The 26,747-nt window shown below is 39.5% G+C and overlaps 1 protein-coding gene and 2 long non-coding RNA genes across 8 annotated transcripts; 1 reads left to right on the plus strand and 2 right to left on the minus strand.

The window, feature by feature from the left end:
• Nucleotides 1-257: 257 nt before the first annotated feature.
• LOC115353503 lies at nt 258-23,515 on the plus strand. Of its 5 annotated transcripts, none has more exons than XM_041118565.1 (6): nt 258-513; nt 12,448-14,246; nt 16,662-16,747; nt 17,436-17,481; nt 18,263-18,455; nt 23,324-23,515. In XM_041118565.1, the coding sequence occupies exons 2-5, from the start codon at nt 12,527-12,529 to the stop codon at nt 18,421-18,423; spliced, it is 2,013 nt and encodes a 670-aa protein (XP_040974499.1). In that variant the 5' UTR covers nt 258-513; nt 12,448-12,526; the 3' UTR covers nt 18,424-18,455; nt 23,324-23,515. The 5 variants fall into 5 exon arrangements, with proteins under 5 accessions (XP_040974499.1, XP_040974498.1, XP_040974495.1 ...); XM_041118564.1 differs by lacking the exon at nt 258-513 and adding an exon at nt 543-798; XM_041118561.1 differs by lacking the exon at nt 258-513 and adding an exon at nt 1,455-1,602.
• Nucleotides 17,235-20,422, minus strand: LOC115353508. Its single transcript, XR_003927593.1, has 2 exons — nt 20,249-20,422; nt 17,235-17,317 (listed from the first exon to the last, which is right to left on the minus strand). It is a non-coding gene; the product is annotated as an uncharacterized LOC115353508 (long non-coding RNA).
• On the minus strand, nt 23,184-26,688 carry LOC115353507. Of its 2 annotated transcripts, XR_005930921.1 has the most exons (3): nt 26,578-26,688; nt 25,223-26,326; nt 23,184-23,395 (listed from the first exon to the last, which is right to left on the minus strand). It is a non-coding gene; the product is annotated as an uncharacterized LOC115353507 (long non-coding RNA). The 2 variants fall into 2 exon arrangements; XR_003927592.1 differs by lacking the exons at nt 25,223-26,326; nt 26,578-26,688 and adding an exon at nt 23,568-23,735.
• Between the last annotated feature and the right edge of the window lie 59 nt (nt 26,689-26,747).

Genomic DNA, 26,747 nt, shown 5'->3' on the forward strand with positions numbered 1-26,747 from the left:
GTAGTTGATATTTAAGTTCTCTAACTGAAATTTGTACTTAAATAGATGTAAATTCATACTATTTTAAAATGGTGCAGCATTTTTGCATGTTATCTTTTTAATAAATTATTGCTAGGGGGTGAGTATTTTTGATATGCAAAGCATGTTGATTGGTAATAGACTTGCAGTTTGCAAAGGACACATAACAAGAAAGGAATGCTTTGCAACTTGGCACTGTATCAAACATTTCTTGTAAACTGCTTGATCTATAAAGCTGTATCCCAAGGTAAGTATAGTGACATGGTAGGTGAAAACACAGTGGAATTACTGTCTGTCTAAACATTTTTGTTTCATGGTGTATTAATATTTCATGAGGATATGACAGTCATGGTCATACCTGTATATCAGAAGTTGCTTTTACACTACAATATTTATATGTAGAAATAATAAAAAGATGATGTGAAATACATGTTGCAGGTATTGAATTTCTCCTGCTCCCTCACAAACGAGGAAAATAACTTACTCTGTCAAAAAGTATGTACAAGAAATGTAAGAACTTGCTGTTCAGTTAGACTGGGGATCTAAAAATTTTTACTATGTGCATAGTTTTCATGCAATAAACCTGTTGATGATAATAATGTACCTAGAATGAAGGTTTCCTGGTTTAGATTTTTAGTAAATTGCTAGTTCATCATATTTCATGAAATAAGTGTCAGAATTTTTTTTTTTTTTTTTTAGTATAACTAATGCTTAGAACCTTAACGTTACGAATGCAGATTCCAAGTATCTGCTGCATACTTCAAACTAGTGGGATGTTTGGTAAGTAAATTTAAACAGAATAGTTAAGATACTCAGCTGCAGTTTTGACACCTATTCCTCTAAGCATGAAATTTACATGAGAATTAATTTGCAGAACATCCTTAATTTTGTTCGTATAGCTGACCAGTTATCATCAGCTATATAGGATTATGCATTGCTATAGAAAAAAAAAATTGTTCTAGTTTTACTGCTTCATCTAAACTGCTCTTTCTTGTTTGATTAGTTCACTTCCTGAATTATCAAAAGTTTTCATCAGCCTTGTCTTTGATGGATAATTTAGTGTTCTTATTTTTCTTTTGTTTTGAGAAGAAAAAAAAAAAAAAAACAGAAAATAAAAAACCAAAACCAACAACAACAACAAAAAACCCACCCCAAAACCAAACCCTAGAAGACCTAAGTGCTGGTTTTGGCTGGGGTAGAGTTAATTTTCTTCACAGGAGCTAGTACAGGGCTATGTTTTGGATTTGTGCTGAAAACAGTGTTGATAAGAGGGATGTTATGGTTATTGCTGAGCTGTGCTTACACAGAGCCAAGGCCTCTTCTGCTTCTCCCCCACCCCACCAGCGAGCAGGCTGGGGGGGCACAAGGAGTTGGGAGGGGACCCAGCCGGGACAGCTGACCCAAACTGGCCAAAGAGATATTCCAGATCATACGACGTCATGCTCAGCATATGAAACTGGGGGAAGAAGGAGGAAGGGGGGGACGTTCGGAGTGATGGAGTTTTGTCTTCCCCAGTAACAGTTAGGCGTGACGGAGCCCTGCTTTCCTGGAGATGGCTGAACACCTGCCTGCCGATGAGGAGTGGTGAATGAATTCCTTGTTTTGCTTTGCTTGCGTGCGCGGCTTTTGCTTTACCTATTAAACTGTCTTTATCTCAGCCCATGAGTTTTCTCACTTTTACCCTTCTGATTCTCTCCCCCGTCCTGATGTAGGGGGAGTGAGCAAGCAGCTGTGTGGGGTTTAGTTGCTGGCTGAGGTTAAACTCTGACAACCTAATGTAGCACTTTTTTATTTTTATTTTTTAACATATGATGTTAAATGATCTCCTGTGAGGAATTCTGTCTTCTGTTCTTGTAGTTACATCCTCTTTAGGTTCATTTTAATCTAGTTTGCCATGCTGCATAATTTTTTTAAGCTTTGTGTCTTTAGCAAGAAAGCCAAGATTTTGTCTTTTGTCATCTATCTTTTGAAACCTGCAGAAACGGTAGTTTTTCTTTGTTTCTCTGCTAATAGATAACTGAAAACCAGGCTTTGTCTAGCTGAGATGGGGACCCATAACATTTATATTTGATTGTTTTGTGTCTGTCTTCTCTGATGTAATTTAGACTGTGGCAGTATTTTCTTCTTTGAGCTGACCAGTAGAGTTAATTTTCAGTGAATTAGAAAAAAAAATTACTTTTGTATTTTCACATTCATATGTGATACCTGTAGTTTTAACTGCTGCTTCCTCCTAGCAATCGAGTTTTCTGGAAGGAATGTTTTCCCTCTGTGCTCGCACATCATGGAGTTGAGGTGACTAGGTATATGTTGAGAATTGAGGGTTTTCCATACAAAAGAACAGAGATGTATATTACAATTCCCAGTAAAGAGCAACAAGAAGACATAGTGTTGAAATGCAGTTGATAAAATTGAAATTAAGTACTCAATTTAAAAGAGTGATCAGATGTTTCGTATAGGTCAGATGTGGAAATACTTCAGTGTTTCTGCAGTGACACTTTCTCATTTCAATGTTTTATGTTCTCATCCTTTTGAAATAAAAGCAAGAGCAGAGATTAAAGCTCTTTAGTAATCATTTCCTAGGTGAGAATCTGCTTGTACATCAGTTAATTTTGGTGTGGATTTTTTTTTCTTTTTATAGGCTAATTGGTTGAAACTAGCTGTAAATCAGCTTGTTTTGAGTTCACAGAAAAATATGTGAAAACATAGCTGGTCTTTTAAGTATTTGGAAGATAAAGTAGTAAGTAACAGGGTTTGTCAAGGTCAGATCATCTCAAATTTGTCTAATTTATTTCTGTAGTAGTGGAGAAGCAGCAAGTGGTGTTTTTAGCTTGAGATAGACTGTCAATGTTATTCTAGATCAAGGATAATAAAAGCATTGAAGTATTGTGTCTGGAATGGGTCTTTGCAGTTTCTTTTTAGCTAATAATGCTGCTGTTACTTCATTTCTCAGGTAGACAGGCAGTCCTTGACCGTTTGATGTGTGCCTCACTGATACATAGTGCTGTTACAACAATACCATGTTGTGCGAAGTCGGAACATGCTGTATCCATTCAGTGATTTTTTTTTCAGTTGTACTTACAGTCTTTTTAGTGATGTTAATATTTTCTTTTTTGAGCTGTTAATCGAATTCAACTTTTCTTTTGTGGTCCCTCAAACTGGTATCACAATAACTGCTTTATAATTATGTGGATCATCCTGCTTGTCCTTTTAAAATATTTTTTGGATACTAACTCTAAGTATTCTAGGATTTTATGGAAACATAGTAGAAAAATATTTTGAGCAAAACTTTTGGAACATGTGCTTGCATGTCGTGTAACTACTCATTTAAAAAGGCATGAATTCTTAAATTGCTAACAGACTAAGAAGTGCTGCTTTAGCTGACTGAATAATCGTTTGCTTATTTCTAAGGGGTTTGTTGTATCAGTTACAGATCAGTTTTAGTCATGGACCTATAATGCCGTTTGGCTGTTATTTTATTCATGATACTTCTAATAATTTTTGTTTCTTTACTCATTAGCCATTAGGTTTTGGTAACCTATGCTGTAGGTTATAATAGTCTATGTGAAGTTACTGAACAGCTTATCCCATATCTTGCTCTTAACCACGAAGAGTTTCTGAAGGCTCATGAACCTGACTTAAGAGTGGATTGACTATGTTACTTTTCCCCCATTTAGTTTTTTTCCTGAAAGCTTTCCTGTCTTGCTTGTAAGATGAGTACACCGCTTTACAAGGATTTTGGCAACAAAAGTATAGGCATCAGATCTTTTACCTGAGGTAAGACAGGTATACATATGTGAGCTTCAGTTGCAGCTCTTTGCAGCTGTATGGTACATGCACTAAGTATTCAGTGAAGTATACCTGATAAAATTTCAAAGCTATTTTCACTGTATGAAAACTGCGGTTAGAAGACTGTGCTTATGGCTGTGCACAAAATTGCATTATATATAGGAGTACAAATGGAATTCTGTGTATGTGTATGTAGAAGGCATGGTTAGAACCTTGTGTTTCATTCTGTTTCTGTTTTGTTCCAGCAGTCTACGCTGAGTTCTTGTTTCTAATAATGAATACTTAGATTATGTCCATCATGCTGCCCTTTTGGGTCCTAGGTCTTGAGGAGAAGTTTTATTGTGAGTAAAGATAGCTAACTATGGTTTAACTCTACTGCTTTGTAGGGTATTGAGCTGTAAAGAGATTAAATCAGTTTCGTCTTTCCCCTGGTTAGTTTGTGGTGCCTTTGTTGAGCATGTCAAGCTTTGAGCTCGCTGGTACAAGTAAGATGTGACATATTGGAGTGAGATGAGCAGAGGGTGGTCAGGGCCTGGAGCAGACGGTACACAAGGAGAAGCTGGTAGAAACGGATTGTTCAGCCTTAAGAAGAGAAGGCTGTGGCTAAGGCAGCTTAATGCTGCCTTCACCTACCTAATGGGAGAGTAAAAAGGTGGAGCCAGGCTCCACTGACATGAGAAGCAACGGGTAGAGGTTGCAACGTGGGAAATTCCACTTAGATACTAGGTTGTGTAATCTCCATCCTTGGAGTATGCAAAACTTGTCCGGGCAAGGCACTGAGCAGCAAGATCTCAGTTGGTATTGCTTTGAGCAGAGTTCGGACCGTGTGATCTCCAGAGGCCTTTTCTGACCTAAATTAGGTTCTTCTGATGGACGTAGTGAGAGCAGTGTCCAGAATATTGAAAGACTTAGTTAGCTAAAACATTTAGCTGATCCTGTTTTTTTCTCCCTCAGGCAGTGTCCATGACCGCTTGTCCCTTGTTAGTTGTATTGTCTTTCCAGTCTTAGAAAATACTGGCATATATTAGTCTTTATCTGAAGTAGTTTTTTATTTTCTGTCCAAAGACGGACTTCTATTGACACTGCTACATTGTAGAATTGAAAGACATTTTTCTGCATCTATTCATCCTCAACACTCTAGGAATAATACGGGGTTGTTTTGTAAAAAGTAATCATCTTTAAGGGGTAATTCATCATGTCTTTTGCGTATCTCTGGTCCCTTTGGTGAAAGATGTTTAAAAGGGAAATGAGTTAATGCCAAAAAGTAGTATGCAGAAATAGTAAGTAAAAGTTGGATGCCAGAATGACAAAGTAGTGAGATTTGTTGAAGAAGGTGTAATACCTTCCAGAGAATGCAGATTATAATTGAATGCTATGTAGCTCTCCATATTTCATATAGCATTTGAGATGCATAGAATAAGCACAATATCTGGAGCAGATGTTCTGAATAGCAACATTGTCCGTAGGTACAAGTATTTGAATTTTAATATTGCTATAACCTAGGTTAGAGGCTGGTTACTTAATATTTACTGATACTGTTTTCTTTACTGTTTTCCTCTTATAACTTTTTTTCCCCTTTTCTCTTATTCTTGAACTGCATCTTTCTCATCTGTCTGATCTGCCCGAGTCCGGTGTGTTCAGTTACTAAGTTGTCTTCATAACTCTGGATCCATCTCCCCCTTCCCTTTTCTTCCCTGAACTTTAAACTTGTGTGGAGAGCTACACCTTACTCTCTATTTTTTAATGCCTCAGTTCAAATTGATGCTGATTTAAAAACTGAGTATATATATTCCCCCTCCCCCTAGGCTGTCCTTTTGAATTTTTTTTTCTTGTTCTGCTGAAAGTAATATTTTCTGTCGTGCAGTATCTTTTTCTTCGTTCCTTTTTTTTCTTAGCCTCATTAAGTTTGCAGCATCTTCCTGTGTTTTCAAAACACGTACTTCTGTTCCCAGAATTGTGGTCTGTGCTTTGGTGGATATTTAATTACATGCCTTTGCTACAATTTTGTTGATTGAAGCTATTTTAAATACAGCTACAATCTGTCATCTTTCACTGAAGTTCCTAACAGAAAATAGCATATTGCATACCTCTAAATATTCCATTCTGCTCTCGTTGTACCTCTTTCGCTTCCTTACACTCCTACCCGTATTTTTCCTCAACTTGATTTTACTCGTGTCTTATCTCAAACTTCATTTTACATTTGTTTTGTGTGTGAATGTGCCTTGGCATAAAGGCCAACACTTCACCCTGTAAATCTGATTTTGACTTTTAAAACCTTTTTGTTGTACTTGCTTATCTCTATATGCTGTTTTGATGGCTGTCATCTATGTGTTCAAGTACTAGGGTGATATATTACAATATGTAGTTATCTTTATTTCTAGTTAAAATAGTGATTGATTTATTTAAAGAGTATACTATAGTGGATGAAATACACAATGAGGATATTTTTTTAGGAATTAGGATCTGGAAAGTCTGTCTTATTTGTGGACCATGTTTTAGGACATGATTTATTTCACAACCTCATGAGAGCCTCAGTAAATCTGCCTTTTCCTGGGCAGAGCTTCTCAAGGTAGAATTGCACAAGCACATGCCTGGAAAGCAGTAGATTGTAAGGGAGAGGAACTGAAAAACTTGATTGTGAGGTGTCTCACAAAATTTGATTTTTGAACGCAGATCTTATTTCTCCTAAAATCAAGGTTCCACTCAGATTCAATACTGTCTTGTATTTGAACTGGTTAGATGTATATATACATTATGCAATACATCATATCTGTAACAGAAACTCAGTTTTTCATTTGGAAAGAAAATGTTGAGATTTTTAAGGTAATTATTAGTTTGCGTGGTTTTTTTCAATAGCTGTGAATTGGCCATTAGGCAAATGGGCTTTGTGTTTGTGGTGGATAATGTTGTTTCTTTCGTCAGTCGCAGTCTTCACCAGTGTGCTTCGTGGTTTTCAACCTGGAGCACCAGCTTTGTAAAACGTGGTGTGTGAAGTGTGCTCTGGTGTTGCTGAGAGGAGGGTGCTTAGGGTTTAGGGAGAACTGATTGCTTCGTAGCCACATATGCTGTAGTGCTATAGTTTGTCCAGAAGTTAATGAAAAACTGAGAGTGATCATTGTCTGGGAAGGTGGGATTTTTCTATCCTGTTACAAATTTTTTTAAAGTGTTCCTTAGAATCTCATATAGAAATGTCTTTATATCAGTAGAAAATTAAGGAGCACTGCTGCCCAGCAGGTTACACCAAACTACTAACTAGTGCAAATTTGACTATAGTTCCTATTTCTCCAAACTGCTTCTCAAACCAGCATATTTCTTGTCTAGCCTGGATTAATTTCAGTCAGGTTGTCTTCATGCTTGAGCTGGTATCATCCAAGTAATAGAACAGATGTCATCAAACTTGACAAGATGATTCATACTGTACTTCCAGTGTATAACGTTAGCATCTGTGTCCATTGTGTTCTCTTCAAAAGACTAAAGGTTGACAGAGAGACCTTAAATGAAAATTGATTCTCTGAGCCTTCATCGGTGAGAAGGCTGATGATAAAGCTATAGTTTCTTCTCTGTATTGTAAGTACATCCCCTTAAGATGGATTCACATCACTTGTAGCATTTCACTTTGGCCTTTTTTTTCTCTTTCTTAACCTGCTTTTTAACATTGAGCCATACTTAATGGTGCAGAGAAATCCAGTCAAACAAAAAATGGTCTCTTCTCTGTCTGCTAGCATCCTTCAGTAACAGTAGTGCTGATATTTTTTTTTTTTTTTTTTTTTTTTCTCCTCCTGGTTAGAAAATTGAATTGTGTCAGGTGAGATATTTGTGGTGCCTAAATGAGGTTGAAAGCAGCTCTTGAGTTGTTTCACTTGTTCAGGAAGTAGATGTTTGATACTGGGCACAAGTATATTCAGTGTGGATGTACATATATATCAATCAGTATATTCAGGATGGATTTCCTTAATGTTATCAACGTACTTTATGACTAAGGAGCTGAAATAGGAGATTGGCTTTTTCAGTCAGAAGACATTTATGACTTTCATGAACCAGGCAGGGCAAAGATCAGTCAGATCACCCCACCTGAGACTTCTTGTGAATGGACTGTCACTTGAAACTGAATTGCTGTTACTAGCACCTCAGGAACTTGGGGTTTTTGGTTGGTTAGTTGGGTTTTTTTATTTGGTGGTTTGGTTTTTTTACCTTGAAAAGTGAAGTGGTTGCACTTTGCAATGAATTTGATTAAATGAACAGCTCCTAAAGGCATGCTTTCGTCAAACCAATTGTATGCTATTCTCTGCAGATCAATGTCTCTTGTGTCTGGACTATGACAGGGCAGCAGTCTGGTGGCTGATTATACATTGCACGGAACTGTATATGTATCAGTCCTGTAGAAATGATAAAGATCGGAGTAGCTTTCTGAGCATTGTGATAGAATAGTGTAATTTATGAAGGCTAATATTTAAATCTCACCACTGCTGGCAATGCTGTTCAGAGACAGAAGAGTAATAAATACTGAGTTACTTCAGATCGAATCCAGTTAGTAGGATCTTTACTGATTTGGGGCGAGGAGCATTAATTTGTGACACTGTAATGTGTAAACATTTATGAATCATTTATGGTGAGTTTTGTTAAGATGGGCTGTGAGGCAACCTAACATGTTGCTGCTGAAAGTAGTCACCTTGCTCTCACCAACCACCACCTTTGTCTTAGCTAGACACTTATTTTACTTCTTGCTTTAGTAAGTTAAATCAGCTTAACCAGAAAGCAAGTACTTGCTTTCTTTTGACACTGGCTCAGGCAGATAAATCCACCCACAAGGAGGGTGGTAGAGCCAGCAAAAGACAGGTAGTAGAAGTGCAAGGGCAACATCTGGAACAAAGTAGGAAAGGGTTACTATGACTTTCTTCAGCAACTGTAAAGGGCTAAGTTGGGTGCTCAACTGTCTAATGGAATTTCACCTTTCAGGAAGCCCAGTAATGCTGACAAGTTATTTTGCATGTGTTTTTTTTCCAGTTGCTTGATCACCAAATACCAGTATTCCATTTGGTTTTGAGGAACTGGATCTTTATCACTCATTAAATTACTAAAGACAAGATATGTAACAAAAAGGCTGGCACCATGCCTTTTTTTGTTATTCCAAAATTATAACTTCAATTTCTGTTTGTTGGCTGAAGTAACGTTAGGTCACAAGGAATTCAGCAATGCACTTGGACTTACCAGGTGGAGAAGGTGAAGTGTATCCCAGTAAATGCCATTATATGTAAGCAGCTCTACTATAATCTTAATGTTGAAAACCCACTCCAAAGACTTTGGAGATTAATGATAGCACATTTCTGAAAGAGCATGTACCTCATTGCTAAATGTCATATAGAATTGCTTTTCAAATTTATTGGTTCCTCTATGTTTCATGACAGCAATGACTGCAGGCATTTTTTGATATCAAGCAGACATCAGCTTAGATGTATGCTAGAGCTGAAGTTTGTACAACTGCAAATAACTAACTCTTTTTCTGGTTTCGCCATTTTCCAGCAAAATGTGACTAACTAGATTATTTACTTTGCATGTTCTGCCTCGTCAATCATGAAAGTGCATTTGTTTCTCCAGTAAAGAGCATCATCTGAGCACTGACTCTCCATCAAGCTGGACAGTGCTTTTTTGAGCAGTAGGTTACAACCTTGAAGTCACGTGTAACGAGTTACGGCAAAAAGCTTTTAATATTGTCTGCGGTAGGCTGAGAAATTTCAAAGTGTTGTTACAGAAAAGGAATTCCTATTGCAACAAAAATACTATCCCATTTTTTCAGGTCTGTTTATTACTAACCAGTTTTTTTCAAATGCATAATCTATAGCAAAATTTAAATATCAACTGAAATAGCACCTTTTTTCTTTTCCCTTTTGCATGTGTTATGTGTTTAAAAACAACTCGGTAGCAAATGCCCCTGCAAAGCAGTGAAGTCTGTCTCCATGCTGGTTCTTGAATTTTCTGAGTGTTTGTGTGCCATATGGTTTTACAATAAGGAAAACCCCTCGAAAGCATGTAGGTGGACTAAAAGAGGAGGAACTAAGGTAAAACGAAAGAAAACTAGTAGACCATTTGCTTCATTAAATGCAAAAACCTTAACACGATACTGGGTATACCCTAAGCAGGAAATTTTTAGCTATGCCATCATGGTGCATTAGAGTCTTTCTTTCAGGTAGTATTTTCTTAGAATCAGTTGGAAAACAGAAGTTGCCTGGAAAAGTGAAGAATAATAAATCTTATTATTTTGCATTTAGTAGTTCATCACTTTCCCTTTTGCTTTAGTCCTTTCTTTAGGAAATCCAGACCTTTAGAACACTAATTTCCCTGAACTGTTATAAAACCTCCATGTTTCCAAAGCATAGAAATGACATGTTTGTATTTATTACAAGCTGTTGAATGTCACTATTGAAGGTCATATCCAGGTATGCTAAATCATCAACCTGGACCGACATTTGCATTCGTTATTATTTTGACATACAACAATTTCAGTGCAATAATAGCTGTTAGTCTCTCTGGATCATCCGGGTTCTTCTTCTGTTATTTGGTGGATGTATTGCTGCTGTTCTTACATTCTAAAGTGAATCCTGCCCAGTGTGGCTTTCCTTCCTGATTCAGAATTAATGGTGAGGAGAGGAAATAAATGTACTGACCTCTGAGACTTTTTTTTTTTCCCCCTCATTTCTGAAAAGTTCTACAATACCTTTTGGTGTGGCATCCTAGCCTGAGAAAGTTTGTCAGCATTGTCCTGAAAGCATTGTCAGATGTGTCAGGAGTTAGACACCAGAAACATGCTTGAATTGGTATTGGAGAAGTTCACTTCCATTAGCAGCAGCGCAAATTTACATCTGGGAGAAGTGAGTAGTAAGCAAGAGTGTAGCTACAATAGTACCAAGACTGGAGAAGTCCATTCCTTTCCTGTGCCAGTGCTGACATTGGCAATTTGGAGAAAGGAGGCATGTTGCTAAGGAACGAATGTATTGTGAGCAGAATTCAGGGTGGAATTTGTCTTGGCCAACTTCAAGCATCTGCAGAATAGACATCTGCACTTAAACCATAGGGCGCTGGATTGAAAATAGACTGGTTTGGAAAAGGGGAGGTCAGTTTTCATTAATTGGAGGAAAGCACCATGGGACTTAAATGCCAACATTTGAAGGAAATCCTATTCCTCGGTAGGATGTCTCACCTGGATGCCGTTGTAGGGCAATAAAATCTGTGTGATTTCCAACAAGATCTTGTTGGAGATCTGTAGTGCTTGTTGCAGCAGTATCGAGGCATGCAGACTTCTGAACCTGGTTCCCGTCAAGTGACTCTGTGGCTATACTGAGGCAGAGAGGGCTGTTGATGTGCTTCGTGCTCAGAGAATTAGGAGGGTTTGTTTTCTAGAGTTCAAATTCGAAAGAATTCATATGGGATTAACAATGAATAAATTTAAGAATTAATAAAGGGTCAGGCTAGGTTTCCATAGGTGACCTTTAGGTCCCAGGTTGCTTACTAGTGACTCTGGCTTCCCCTCCGCATGCACAGTCACACGCCCCCACACCCCCCCCGCTTTTTTTTAATTTCTCTCAAGAATTTCAGAATACAGCAGTTAAAACAGCTTATGTTACATATGAATACCCAGAAAATAACTAATTTTACCCTATAATTCTTCTAGCTACTGCTTTGTTTGCTTTAGTGTGTTGCATGGAGTACCATCCTGAACAAAGGGTTACGGAAAAGCAAAGAATTACAGAAAAGGAGCAGATCTTTGATACAAAGATTTATCAGTCAAACTTAGCTTTGAAAAGCTCATCTCTCTCTGAAGAGTCGCACAGGGAGAAGTTAGACTTCTGCACTAGGTTTTTTTTATGTGTGTTCATTTTGGGGTTAGCTGGCTGACAGGCTAACATCAAGTTTTCAGAGAAGTCACTGTTAGGGCTGCTACCTGTTAAATTCGATGAGAAATGCAGGCAAAAAAAAAATCAGACATTCTGTAAAGAGCTCCAAAATTAATTGTAAATAGCTGCCTACAACTGTGTCATTTTTTATGTAGTGTATTATTTTGTTACTAATAAAATATGAAATATTTTTTCCAAATATGTATGCATCCACACATAATATACTGAGCAGTAAATATCAGAGCTGCTATAGTCACTGTACCTTTACATTATTCAGATTTTTGGTTAGTATGTTTTGAATTTAAGTCCAGCTTATCTAAATATAGTCCATTTAATCTTAATGGATGAAGTTTTCTTACTATGTCCTCCACTTGGTACCTTTCTGCTCAGCTTGACATTTAATGAAATTTCAGAATAGCAGTAGCTCTTTAGTATCTATTATTCAAACATCATTTAGAAAGACATCCAGAAACATGTTGTTTGGTCCTGCAATGATTTGTGATACTTTTTGTAAAGCTAAGTTAATGAGACGACAGCTGTGTTTATTTAAATTGGTTTAAAATGTTCAAGATTGTTCTGAATTGTAAGGTGTACATTTGTTTAATCGATAGAAGGTTTTATTTGAGATTCTATGTATTTAAAAAAGCAGATGGTCTGTGTTTCATCATCATACTAACATGAAGTACCTACTCTTCAAATTGAACACCATTAATACATTATTACTGAATTTTTTTTTTTACTTATTTTCACATAGGAAGACAATTTTAAAGAAGGACCCTGGGCACCTGTTGACAAAAGCAAAGCAGAGGAAAAAGCGAAAAAGAAACAAGAAAATGAAAGGCAATCATACAGAAATTACGAAGAAAATAGTAGACGGAGCAGCTCATCATCCAATTCCAGGTGACCAGGACACATCAGAAAGTGAAGGGGATGATTCAGAAGAAGAAAACAGCAAATCGTTGTGTACATTTAGTGAAGGTCCAGAGGATCCAGTAACAGTTTGTGAAGAGCAGCCTAATGGTGATGATGAAAGCCTAAAAGAAGCTGCACTGGCTTCAAGAGAAAGGTTTCCTGTCGCTGTGTCCGAGGTCTCAACAATGTCAAACAGTGCATTGAAAAATGAATTGCCTGTAGAAAGCGACAGTTTACTTCTAATAGATGTAAAACCTTTTTCTACTGAAAACTTAACCAAAAATGCATTGGATAATGAGGAAACAAATCAAAGGCAGAAAGAAAATCTTTGTTGCCTAAAAATAAGCAATGATGAAAATTCCATCCAGGTAACAGAAGCCATCTCTGAAGATTATAACACACCACTAAGCAAAGAAAACAAACTTGGATCGTGTCAAATTACATGTGAACCTGACATGGAAGCTAAGCTGTTAAGTTTAAATGGTGAAGACAAAGAAATCTCCCAGTGCTACAATTCCAACGTACATGATAATGTGCCTGAAAGTAACACAGAGGACAAAGGTGCATTAAAAGCAGAAGAGAATAGCTCTAATGCCTGGGCTTTTTTTTCAGTTGATTTACCTACTGAGGAATTGCAGCTGGGCTTTGATACACAAGTTTCTCTCTCTTCTTGGTCTGAGGATAAATTTGTAGGTGAACAAAGACCCCCCAAAATTAAACCTAAACAGACTCAGGTGAACAGTTCAACGCAGCTAAACTGCTGTCAGTCAAATGGAGGATTGGTGAAGGAAAACCATCAGGTAACAGTAACTGAGGAGGCTGGCAATGTAATAAGCAAAGGTCTGTTGGCATCTCCAGCTGGTGAAGTGCACTTTGATTCCCTTGTGGAAGCCGGGGCCACCTTCATGCAGCGTTCAGGTGAAGTAACTGTTCCAAGAAATGATGCTGCACCAGTTACATTGAAGAGGAAAAGATACAGAAGAATTGTCAACTTGGCACCAAAGTTTAATCTACCAAGACAGATTGCTGGCAGTACAGAGGGAAGGAAGGAAATCCCAATAAAAGATGATGTTCCCCCAAAAGGTGTTTTGGAAGTGGGGCAAAAGAGCTTTCTAAGCGAGGACCGTGGAGAGGAACGTGAACAGGACCGTGCATTGCAGGAATATTCTGCACCTTACAGTGGCACCGAGGCAGCCTATTCCTTACCCGCCCTGGATGCAGATGTTCTGTTAAATGATATTTCTTACATTCATTCGGGACTATCTTCTCCTATGCCAGAATATTCCTGCGGGGTTTGTGTAGTTTCCGGGATGAAGGAGGAGCAAGCTAGAACTCTTAAGCAACAACAGGTAGTTGAAAAAAATGAGGGCGAGAGTGAACAAGTTTCTTCAGAGGTTACAAGTAGCCAACCAGATATTTTGTCTTCTGTTGAAGTTGTTTCTGAATATCCAGAAGGTTCTAGCCTATTGGCAAGCTGCGGTGAAAATGTGCACGAAGCAGATGACCCTGAACCAGCAGAGGCCTCACAGCTTGAAGATAATCAAGATGTGAATATGAAATCTAGTTTTCTGGGACTTCCCTTATCATTAGGATTTGCTTTTCAACTTGTGCAGCTCTTTGGCGCTCCAGGTCTTCCACTAGGTAATACTCTTCTTACTACTCCTATGTAAATTAAAACCCAACCCAACCCCCCAAAAAACCACAACCTCCCTAAACCCACAAACAAACAAAACCCAAAACACTCCCCCAAAACCAAACCCACACAAAGACCCCTATGATTAAATACTCATTTCTATTGCAGGTACCAATTAATCAAATATTAATCCTATTGAAAGGAATCACTGCTGCTTTGGTGATTATTTTATTTTTTACCTAAAATTATCTTCAGTCTCTGTCAAAGGTGCTGTTTGGTTTAGCCTCATATTTGCAGTCCTTTTAGTAAAAAAACTTACTAACTTTAAATCCAAAGCATGAAGCTCTTGTTGATGTTTTAATACATCCTACTGAGTAAGACTTTACTGTGTTGATTACAAAACTAAATGAAAACATGGTACAAAATGCGTGCACTTATATAAAGGTTGCATGTTTGGTTTTATATCCCACTGGGTTAATATAGTAGTATTCCTTTTTCTTTATTTAGTAAAGTTTTCATATGCTCTTACGTGGCTTAGATACTGTTGAAAATCTTTCCCAAAATCTAATTTAATTTGAAATTGGAAATCAGACTTCCAAGATGCGTTTTCTGATAGCAAATACCTTCTTTTTAATCATGCATGATTAATGTCACAGTGTTGCATACTTGCCTTCCAGAGCTCCAATTGTCATATTTTTGTACTTTCAGTTTAATCATTTTAAGTTAGCACTTAGAATTATGACGATCAGTCCTGAAAGGAGTTGTGTGTGGCTACCACGATTTCCAAATTTACTGCAGGTTAACATAACCCTACAGAGCTGTAGCCAGCAACAACAACAGACATCTGTTTGGAACCACCCTAGGACGTGGTGCTGTGTACGTGTCTGCTGGAAGAGCCACGTTCCCTGTGCATAAAGTTCTGCAACTTCTTTGGTCCAAATTTAGTCAGCGGAGAAACAGTAACTTTGATTTCACCAACAAATAGGATTAAAAAACACAGACCGGTTTCTCAGCACATGGACCTTTACGCCTCTTTGTTTCAGTAGAAGTTGAAGTTAAGCATGTATTTTCATATAAAAATTTTAAGACGACAACTGAGAAACAACTTATGTCTGTTATATACCCAAACTGACCTCGGGATTCTTTGGTTTTATTGTAAAAGTCGATGGCAATGCTACCTGCCAGAAGAGTGATGCAAACCACTGGCAGCATTGCTCAGCTTGGTCCCCAGAGGATGTGCAGTGCTGCTTTCTCTAAATCTGGCACCACACATCAAAGAACTTGCCATATAGAGCTGAAACAGAGCAGGAAAGTACTGCTGATGGCCTCAACTATTACATATGAGACATTTTTCTCATCTGAACTTAGTGAGTCTTCCTATCTGTGATCTTAAATTTCATCATCTTAGAGGGAGCTGGCCATGACTTGAAAACAGGGATCTTCCAGGAAAAAAATAAAAAACAGGCATTCAGAAACACTCAGTAGGTTAGTGAACCAAATGTCATTCTTCTCTGAGTCAGTAACAGGTGAAATTCTCTGGTGTTTAGATGAGTTTCCTTTGGAAATAACCTTTAAGAAATACAAACCCACCCCAATATCTCTCTGAAGCCCTGCCAGCTTGTGATTGCTGTTTGTTGGGTTTTTCTCCATCAAAATTTTGCCTGCTGTCTGCAGAAGGCTGGCCACATTCTCATTTGACTATGATTTTCCTACAATTTCAAAAATTCTTGTGCTTTTTTATGGCCTATTATATGTTGATAGGCTATTTATTGATGTATACATTTGAGCTGTAGTATTTTACAACACTGGCAATTGCGGTCAATTTTTATTGAAAATATTTCGGAGGGGAAATTTTTGGTAAATAAATGTCTTTGGCTATTTATAAATGAAGGATTTAGTAGACTGACTTGCTTGTATAATTCTCATATAAGTGTATAATATATTTTAGACAGTTTTCCTACAAAAAAAAATCTCTTCAGCTTCTTAAACAGTGTTAGAGTTAAAGCATTTTAGAAAGTAATTTCTTTAGTGACATTGCACAAATTCCTGTAATTAAACATTGTAAAATGTAAAGGTTGTTACTTAAGTTGCATTTTGTTTAATTTATGGGCTGAAAGCTTTCTGGTTTTCTTGTTTGCACCTAGTTTTGGGGGAGTATGTGGAGGAGATGAAAGTATGGTAGGAAAGACTTTGCCTAAAAAAAGCAACCAAAACCAAATCTCCTTCCCCCTCCTCCCCCTCCTGTGCGCTGGCCTTAAATTCTAGAAAACCTAAATTCTGACTCTGTTGCTGGCTCATTTAAATATCTGCTGATTTTTAAAAAAGTCTAGATATATAACGTGTGCAAAAATTGTAATTCAATGATATATTTTGGCTATGGAGAGATCTGAACACTCAACTGCAAAAAATATTTTCTTCTGCAGAATCCTTGTTGCCAGACGATTATATAGTTCCTCTTGACTGGAAAGTTTCAAAGATGATCTATTTACTGTGGAAGACCTCTGTGGAGGTACGAATTTTAGGGGATTTCGGAAGGCTTTCCAATATTCCAGGTGTAAAGAGGAATTCTTCAATTCATAAGCAAGATGATGTTCTTGGCTAGTAAATTTGCTTTGTTTTTTGAAACCCACGATGAGGAGATGTATGTTTTATATACTCTGCTGAGTATTTCCAGAACCAGCTTGAGGCCATGGTAGGATTCAGGTTTTGAAAGATCATCTTCAGAAATGTATAAAAAGTATCTGAGGGGAAAAAAAACCCCAACCTTTTCCGTGATACTTGTGTCCTGACCTGGCCTATGTTCATTAAGTACAACCTACCATCATCCAGTTGTTTTCCTTCTTGTGGTTTTCTCCCGTCATCTGAGCAAATTTCATCTTCCACTACCTGTAGCTTCTTCATGGCTACTTCTACAAAGAGTTGTAGCAGAGAAGTCATTCTGAGTGACTAGACTTCTTGTCTAGTTAGAAAGTGTTAACTTACAAATTACTTTTTGCCCTCCACTGTGGCTGTTTCTTTGTGAAGGTTTGTTTTTATTTAAGGAGCACTGTAGTGTCTGGTAGTGGAAATGAGGAAAATCCTGTAAATACAATGAAATAGTAATTATAAAATAGACCATGGACCTTGTTCTTTCCCGAAATAACAATCTCTTGTCACATACTTTCTTCTTTTCTCTGGACTACTATTACCTATTTTAGGAAAAACAGAAAACAAATGGATTGCAGAACAGAAATGCCTTGGCTGGTAAGTCCATTCTGTCATACAAAACCTGTATAAAATACTTCTTGTTCAGAAGAGAAAATAGTTAATGCTGAAGGGTGTCAAAGATTTTCAGCACAAATGAGTGATAACACTCTTCTTTGTGCAAAAGCACTAGGATGTGATAAATGAATTTGTGCCCTCATTGATTGCGTACATAGTATGGCAGAGCTATGGTTGCTGTGCATCATCTCTTTACGTTTCCTGATGCATGTGCTGAAATTCCTTGCCTTTTTAAAGTTTCCCATATGGACTTAATCCAACACTTGGCTCAAGTTTACCCATTCCAGATCAGAAGTGGATGTTTAGCATGAAGAAGTCTTTCATTAGACTTTATTTCTCTGAAAGGTTGAGCATCTTCAACTTAATTAAACTTAATGATCACTAAAAATTGCCAGCATAATAATAGGTCACACACTTGAGCAGCAAGAGATATCAGGGTCCATGGGAAGCTCTAGACTTACGCATGCATGACTTCCTGCAGTGTGGAGGTTATGGGATAAGGTTGCTGGTTGTTTTTCCATTATTGCCATATCAGTTTAGTGTGTGTACATACACACACTTTTTCTCTCTTTCTGTCCCCCTTACCCTGAGACAAACCTGAGAGATTTATTTTGTAGGCCATTATGGAGGCAAAGTCAAGAGTATTCTGATGAAATAAAAGCTTGTTCTAGAAATACTCTATCCTGACATAATATAAATGACAGGTTACATAAGATAATTTCAGGTGGCTGTGTCTGCAGTTTGTAATTTGTTTATTTTTTAGACAATATTAATAGTCTTGAAGATGTAAATAAAAATCACCAAGAGAATCAAGGCTCTTCTGAAACACTTCCAGAAATGGAGCTATTTCAAGGGGTGATAGAGGATAACATCATGACCTACACTAGCACTGGCTGGCTGGATGCTGTGTTTCATCAATCATGACCGACTATCTTAAATTCTGCATGAAGGAAAAGGTAATCAGCCACACTTCTCAATGCGTTTCATTCTTGTATTATATTTGACCAAACATCTAAAGAACATTGTTATAATTTATAAGGTGCATTTAGTATCACCCAACTTGGGGTTTTTTTTTCCTTCAAGTTAGGGTTGAGGGTTGTTTTGGTTTGGGGTTTTTTTTTAAGCCTGAATGGGGAAAAGAGAAGGCAGCATTTTGTTACTAAAGCCATATGAATTTTTCTCCGAAATCTGAAACCCACCTGGTGAAGTGAATGCAGTGCTCTATGATGCCTAAGAACTGGACTTTATTCCCAGTTTGATTACTGTGGCAATCGGTTGTGAGTCATGTCATCTCAGCCCTATTTTCCTCATCTCTTCAACATGGAGAGCAATGCTGACGCCATTAAGGGTCTAATTATGAAGAGCATTGTATGAACAATAAAACAGTGTTTAACCAAGTCACGAAAAAGTGGCAGCTCTGCTTTTCAGTAGAGAATCAGCAGCAGGAGGTTGCAATGGGACTCCATATATTGAAGTGTTAATTTTTCATGAATATTTTCATTTTGTATGACAAAGTGTGCTACTGAGTGTTAGAAAGTATGCTATTTTGTTCATGCTTATCTTGTGAATTTTTGAACCCTTTGGTAACTTGGCAAAGTTTCTCCAGTTTGTTTATAAGAGATATTCTAGGTAGATTGTGGTAATAAGGAAGGACTTTTTGATCTAGCTGGAAAATGCTAGCTTAACTTCTGTATCATTTTCCATCAGTTGTTCTTTCCAAAGTGGAAAATGGATTAATCTGTAGTTTTAAAACAAGTAAACTGAGGTACATGGAAATAGAATAACTTGCACCATGGGCAAATTGAGCTAGCAAAAAAATTCCAGATCCTGAGGCTTAAATTATTCCCATCCAGACGTTACAGGACTGCTGGAATATCATCCATGTGGGTTCTGGCCGGGGTCTGTGCCTCCCAGTGTCCTGTGCCTGACCTGAGCACGAGCCGATGGCTGGAGGAGGAGTCAAAGAGGCAGACATGTGCTGTGTTGGGACAGTTATAAAAGCAGAAGTTGACCTTTTTAGAAGGTTTCTTAATTTCCACAGCAGAGGTTCATTACAGACGTAAAGTAGTTGAATGGTTTGGGTTGGAATTGAAACCTCTTGAATGGGGGTTGATTTGATTATATGCATTTTTATGTCATTGATGACAAAAATGACATTGCAGGTCATTTGCTGATGAGCCTGTACCAACTTCTGATGTAGGAAGATGAGGGGAATCTCTCTGAAACACATAGTACAGACAGCACTGATCTCAAGGTGCTGTCAGCACAGATTATTAATAACATCAAGAACATCTGGTAGCGGTATTGTCCTCTTATGTAATCGAATACTAAAATATTTGGTAAGCAAATAAATATTTTCATCAATACTTAGCCTTACGTCAGGCACAAATTTTTGTAAGTTACTTATTTATAATACTGCAAATGTGAATGCTCCACGGGCAAGATATCTGCTTATGATACTGACTGGCTGTCTCAGTGTGGATTTGTAACCTAAGCTACTACCCAGAAATGCCCAGGTTTATTGATTAAAATGTTTTTATGCTAAAGAAACAAACTTGGAGAGCTCTGTTCTCTTCCCTGAAGAAAATTGTGATTAACCTGGAAATTGATTCCCTCCCCCCCCCCCCCCCCCCCCCCCCTTTCTGTACTTCAAGAAAGGAAAGCCATATCCTAGCAGAGTATCCTGCCTTCTTGTCCACACCTTTATCTGGTCGCTGAATCCAACAAACTTTTTTGCCGTTAGATTTACCCTCTTTGTCCGTCTGCCATGTTACTCCCAAAATGGTTTCAGCCTTCCTCTCCTGCTTGTCGTGAGCGCAGCAGAAGTGATCCGCAGCCTTGTACGTTTGTGAGCCAGCCACTGACTGCTGGTCTGACACAAAATGTCATTAAACCCCAGTTTGTTACCTGACGTTGCGGTCCAATACCCTACTGTGCTGGCTTATGTTAGTTCTAGGGAATATAGAATTAAAGCAGTGTTGCGAAAGACGACTCCCAGGCAGTGTTTGGCTTAAAGAAAAAGGCATTGCACACTCTGCGCAGAAGGACTCGGTCGTGAAGATCCGTGCTGAGGTGGGATGGTTGGGTTGGAGGACTCCGCTGGCAGGTGAAGCCTATGGAATGGTTGGTTGCCCTGGTCCTGGCTGCACGGTCCCATCGGTGCTCAGCAAAGCCTTTGACTTGGGAACGCTAAGCTGGTTAGGGCTTTGTATTGCGAGGAGGAGGGAAGTTAGTTGGGGCATTTAGTAGGTTTTTTTTGTTGTTTTGGGTTTTTTTTTTTTTTTTTTTTTTTTTTTTTTTTACTTCAACATCTGAAATGAGTCAGGGAAAGTCCCGATGGCTGTGGGAGGGAGAGGATGAGACACTGGAGGTCAGGAGGGTTTAGGCTGCTCTGGAGCTCTGGTCTGCTGCCTCGGGCTGGGCTCACCGCTGCTGAAAGCGGGAAGTTCCCTTCCTCCAGCCCTGCTCCGGTTATCAGCTCCGGCATTCGCTGGCTGCTATGAAGGCTATAATTTAACTCACTAACCCCACAGGAACCAAAGGGATAGTTTTCTGCCGGGCTGGCAAATTTAGATAAGCTTGTGTATGGTCCAGCTGGGTGCCAGAGCGGGGACCAGGGAGCAGACGGGGCTGTGCCGCTGCAGACGCGAGGGGCAGGTTGTGCAGGGCTTCCCCCTTGGGCGGCCGTCGGCTCTGACGCCAGGGACCGCATATCGTGCAGCCGTACCTTCGGATAAAAGACTGCTTTTAAGCTTATACATATGTTAGGATGTTAAAAAAAAAACCAAAACACCAACCTTAGAAAAAGCATGTGAAAAGCAAAAAGCATCTCTTAAGGTTTTCAGTCGATTCGCACACTGTCAGGCACAGGGTACCAGGTAACGCAGACCCCTGGCCAGACCCCACGTGGGTATTCCAACGGTCCTCTGAAGTCCACATGCATAAGTGCTGTAAAAGGCACGTGAGTTTTTCTGGATGATGGTGCCCCTGGTTTTGAGGGATAAGGTTGTCTTTCCTCACCACAAAATCATTCTCTTCTGGTTGCTGATTAAAGCAGACTTGCTAAGAATGATGTCCCAGAGTGGTTGTAAAACTGCACGAGTGAACAACTATAAATGTTGAAATGGATTTGATTTCATCAAATGTCGGGGGGAGGGGCGGGGGGAGGAAAGAAAACTGAGGCATTCCTACCAAAAGCTTTTAAAATCAGAGAAAATAAATGGAGAGCTAATACAATCATTTCAGTCCCTTTAGATTGGGAAGTAAACTAAGCATTACTGGCCAAGTGCAAGTTAGCCAGACAATCGTGCTTCTGTATTCATGTTGTGTAAGGGTGTTTTTATTCAAATGGGAGAGTGAACAGTGGTGGTGTTCCTCTGTGAAAACACAGGGTTAATTGCAAGTTGTTGCGAGAGCCCCTTATTGCAGCCTTGGCAGCACATCAGTATTTGTTCTGGAGATTAAGCAAGAGATCCTGGTTTAAAAAATGCTGAGATCTGTGAAAACAGCATTATTTTGGTGCCTAGATGTTTCTTAGTGCCTTAGACCAGGACTCATGAGTGCCAGGTGCTATACAAATATAGAACAAGAAGACAAAACCCAGCGTCAGTTTAAGCATTTATCTGCAGGACTACTGCAAAATAGAAGCAGGCATGTTTCTTTTTGAAGCGTAGCGGTCAGTCACTCACTGCAGGAAGACTTCCCCCATGACAGCCCAGTAGGGTCGTGGTTTTGATGAGACAAATCTCTCGATGATATGTTATCTCTCCTCCTTTCCCTGGCTGTGCTGTTCCCGTCACTTCCCTTTGCTGGATGCGATGCTTCCACAGCCAGAGAGTGAGGCAGTTCAGCTCCATCATCCAATGCATGAAGACATCCAGAAAGTTTCCAGCCTGAGCCATGCGATTAGCAGGACACGGGCAAAGGAGCAGGGATGTAGAACTAGGACAGACAGGACTGTCTTAGGGCCAGCATGGAAAAAATAATCTAAAAGATACAAAGCAGAGTAAAGCAGTCTTCCAGTATTGCCGTAGAAAATACCATCCCATGGTCAAACCTCCTCCAGTTGCTGCTTTGATACAACAATAATAAAAAAATATTTTCTCTATCCTTTGACATTTAACCACTAATTTTAAAGAAAATGAAGCGTGAAGAAGTGTACAGAATTATGACTAGAAAACCTCACCTGCCTTTTACAGCGCTTACCAGGAAAACCTGGCCTAAAATTTACTTAAGCAGAGAGTATAATTACCAGGGGGAATAAGAGCTGCCCAGAACAGTGTTTCTGGAGCTCTCGGAAAAGACTAACCATCAGGTTGTCCTGGTGCCTCACGTGAATTCTATAACTTGGAGGCCTGTGAGGTCCTGAGTGAATGGAACGGGAAAAAATTTGCAACGTAACAAAACAATTAATGAGATGTACCTATGCTATAGTAGTATCGGTTGAATGGCTGTTCATTATGTAGTTTTTGTGACATGTAGAGAAAAAAAAATTATGCTTTGTTACTCTTCTCCTTATTTTTCAGCCTTGAGATTACTAGGTCCTTACTGTCTCTAGTTTTGACATCCATGTTTTCTTCTCTTCCTTTTCCATTCTCCTTGCATTTTTTATTTTTCCTTTGCTTTCCATCATCTGCTTCCTCTCTGTTCTTCTTAACTTTTTAAAGAAATAACCAACAGCTGAGTAGGAGAAAGAAAGAGACTTTTAAAAATATCAGATGGGTGAACTTTTCTCAGTCTGAGGGTGGGATTTGCAACCGTTAGTCTTTCTGCAGTCTGTGCTGTTGTGGCATTTCAGCAGAATCTCTTCTTTTTTTTATTTCAGAAACTTCTCGCTTTGATTCCACCATGGAAGGACTTCAGTTGGCCAACAAGGATTTTAAATGTGAGGAATAACCTGGAAGAGAGTAACCGCTGTAGATTTTTGGTGTGAATCTTTGGCCATCTCCCCCCCTCCCCCCCCAGCCCCCCGATATCAACCTCTCTGTCCATGTAATAAAACTCAAAATTGAGATAACTTTGTTGTGTGTGGCAAAAGGTCGCTTTCTGAAGCCATTTGGGATTTATACCTTCTCAGTACATCCTCGAGTGTGGTACAAAGAAATTGAGGGCAGAGACCAGTGAGCAGAAAGGTGTCTGTTGGCATGAGGCGTGAGCTTCAGGCTCTGGTATTTAATTCACTTGTATGAGGATCCAAGGTGTTGCCACGTGAACCAGTACATGAACCGGTAGTGATGCCTACCTGTGGGGAAAGATGCCTGTTAATGTGTCTTACCCTACTTCTGCCTTTCATCCCGACAGTCATAATTACATCCCAGTCTCTTTATAACCTCAAGCAGAATAAGTCTCTTCCTCAGTTGCTCCTATTCTTTCATCCAGAGGTGCACAACTTACCTTCTTTCTCCTAAAACTAGGCTTAATGCTTCCCTTCAACTAGACTCATTTGGGACTATAGAAATGAGGAGAAAATGTCACTGTAGGCCTGATTCAAATACACTGGAGGAAAGATGCATGCGGTTTGTGGTAGACTGGTAAGATCTATAACTAGCACTGGTAACCAGTGGTTTGATGTTTCTGTTAGTGGTATTCCTTTTGCCATTTTTTACTTAAAAATTCTTATGATGTGAGGAGAAATTTAAGCTAAAAGCAGTTGTTTCCTTTTTTTTTTTTTTTTTTAATATTGTGGTTTTCCTTCATAATTAAGCATGGTGTTTATTCCTCAACTGTAACAGTAACCTTACCAGTAGCAATTCTGTTACTGAGGCAATTGTCCCAATAACACGAGTAGTGGAGTATTGATTTCCAGGGGGACATTAACAGCAGAAATTAATGAACGCTTGACAGTAAAATCTAAAATTTTGCTCCTATAAATGTCTATGTAAGGCCCACACAGGTATCAGAAAAAACTGGAAGTATTTACATATGTAGAGTGAGCTAAATTACATAGGCGCTGAATTTCATCCCATGTTTTTAAAACACAATTTCATGGGTTTTTTTTCGCCGAAGTGTGTTTGGATTAATCTACTTTTTTTTTTTTTTTTTTTTTTTTTTTTTTTTTTTTTGTGGAGGCTGTAAACAGGGCGAGGCTTCTCCACCAGCTCTCTGTTGCTCTTGCTTTTCTGGAGAAGCACAAAATTGCCCTGATGTATTGCTGTGGCAACGTGTTCTGTGCATCTATCTTTAAGGTGGTGCTTGTGATGCCCGGGAATGGAATGCCGAGGGTAGACGCAGTTGATGATGCCGAGGTGGCTGGCACTTTCACCTGCAGAAGGACAGGAGTGTAACCACGAACGGGAGGAGGAAAGCAGAAAGCAAGAGGTGTTGGTGGGACGGACCAGAAGGAGAAGGGGCCTGTGGGGGCAGGGGAGGATCACAAAGGACAGCTATTTATGAGAAAAATCATGAGCGCTTGCTGAAATAGCAAATAATGAAGGTAAGGCAGGCAGTAGAGAGTGGAGGGAGGTGAAAGGACAAATCAAATGACACCTAATTAACTTAATCAGAAAATTAATCAGAAAGAGCAACTTTTGTCAATTGAGACATGCATAAGGCTGGAAATTTCTTTGTAGTGAGAGGGAGTGACAGAAAAGACAATTATCACCTCACTTCTGGTGAAAAGGGTGAGAAAAGATCAATGGGAAGAGGAGAAGCAAGGAAGCTTAGGTTGTGTGTTATTGTCAGAAATATTTCCCACTTCCACAGCTTCCAGATCCAGAATACCTACCCATTTATTCATTCAACTCCTCTTCCTCATGTTTCCCTGCACCCTTTTTGTTGTGCATCAGCTGAAGAGCCCATAGCTGACTGCAGTCATGCTGACACTCCACCGTGGTCTAAACTGCCGATGCGTCCCCGCTCTCCACTTAAATGCTGCATATACGTGTAAGCAGGTAAAGATGTATGTATTTCTAAATTAACGTTGTACCACTGGCAAAATTTACCGGCTGCACTTTTTTCATGCATTTCTTATGTACGTGTGTGATTTTTCCTCTCCTTGGTTGGAAATGTGCTGCTCTTCTACCAGCAGAACATTACACAAAATGTGATGGGGAGGGGGAAGGTAATTCACGCTGGCCATAACCGCAGCTTCAGACTTACCGGGTGTACCAGTAGCAGCAGCAAAGTTAGTCTGATTTCAAGAAAATGTCACTCAAAAATAAGTATTTTCTTCCTCCTTCTATTTATTGCGAGAGAAATCTGAATGCCTCTATTTTCTGTTACTGAATACCGGCCTTCCAGAATGCTTAAAATAAAAACAGTTTTCAAAATTTCACAGTATTCTTGTATGGGCGAAAGGTGTTTCATCTTTTAGTAGGGTGTTGCTAGGTTAAGTTTACTTTAACCCCCCCTGCTATCTTTGAATTTCAAAATTCACATATCTTCTTTCCTGCCCCTTTTCCCTCCCACTCGCTGCCGCTAGCGTTGGCGTGCCACGTCCCCGGGAGCTAAGCTTTCTCCCGGTATGTTGAATGCTCTCTTTAGCACGATTTGCGAACTTCAGAACCCAAAGCTTCGGCGTCGTAGTGTCCACACGCCACACCAGCGGGTTTGGGTTTTACTGGGAACTGTCATCTCTTCGGCTTGTGTGGTGGTCACGTTAAAGCAGATTGGGTTTTCTTTAGGGGAGATAAATCTTGGTAGACTTGCTGTCCTTTCTCATGTGCTCCTATGTTTGAGAAAATGTTGACGTAGTGAGCGTGATGGACAGGGTCATTTATGCAGTGCAGGGCAGTTACTTAGCTACATCAGCTTGGAATCCATCCTTGTCTGCCTTTTTTTTTTTTTTTTTTTTTTTGGAGGCGGGGGGTTGACTCCACTAGCTCCATTACTGTCAAAAAAAAATAAAAAAAGAACAAAAAGCTGGGTCGGTGTCGGGGGTCCCGCGGAGCGCTGCGCTCCTCCGAAGCGCTGTGGCGATTCCCGCCCCGGGGTGCCCCGCAGTTCGCCGTCCCCAGCGGAACGCCTTCGGCGCTGGCTGCCGTTCTGCCGCCTTTGAGAACTGGGCGACCGATGGTGATTTTTAAAGAATTAACGGCGGTACCTCGGGCTAAGGCTCCAGGTGGAAGGCTAGCGCCGTACCTGACCGGTTTTGCTGCGGGAGCCTTGACTGCCCTTCCGTTCCCGTGAGTGTCTCCTTCAGGCGGCTTTCGTTTTCACAGGGGAAGAGCCTCGGCCATTTACTTACACCCCCCACCCGCCTCAAACCCACCCTCCGCCGAGGGACGCGCCTCTCCGCCCGCCCGCCCACA

The sequence above is a fragment of the Aquila chrysaetos genome, chromosome 19, assembly GCF_900496995.4.
Source record: "Aquila chrysaetos chrysaetos chromosome 19, bAquChr1.4, whole genome shotgun sequence".
NCBI classification, from domain to species: domain Eukaryota; kingdom Metazoa; phylum Chordata; class Aves; order Accipitriformes; family Accipitridae; genus Aquila; species Aquila chrysaetos.

Bases quoted from the DNA above. Each gene is read 5' to 3' on its own strand.
- LOC115353503 (XM_041118561.1), top strand. From the start codon at position 1,571: ATGGCTGAACACCTGCCTGCCGATGAGGAGTG. The intron at 16,748-17,435 runs GTACGAATTTTA...TACCTATTTTAG, and splicing joins TGTGGAAGACCTCTGTGGAG to GAAAAACAGAAAACAAATGG. The intron at 17,482-18,262 runs GTAAGTCCATTC...TTTATTTTTTAG, and splicing joins GAACAGAAATGCCTTGGCTG to ACAATATTAATAGTCTTGAA.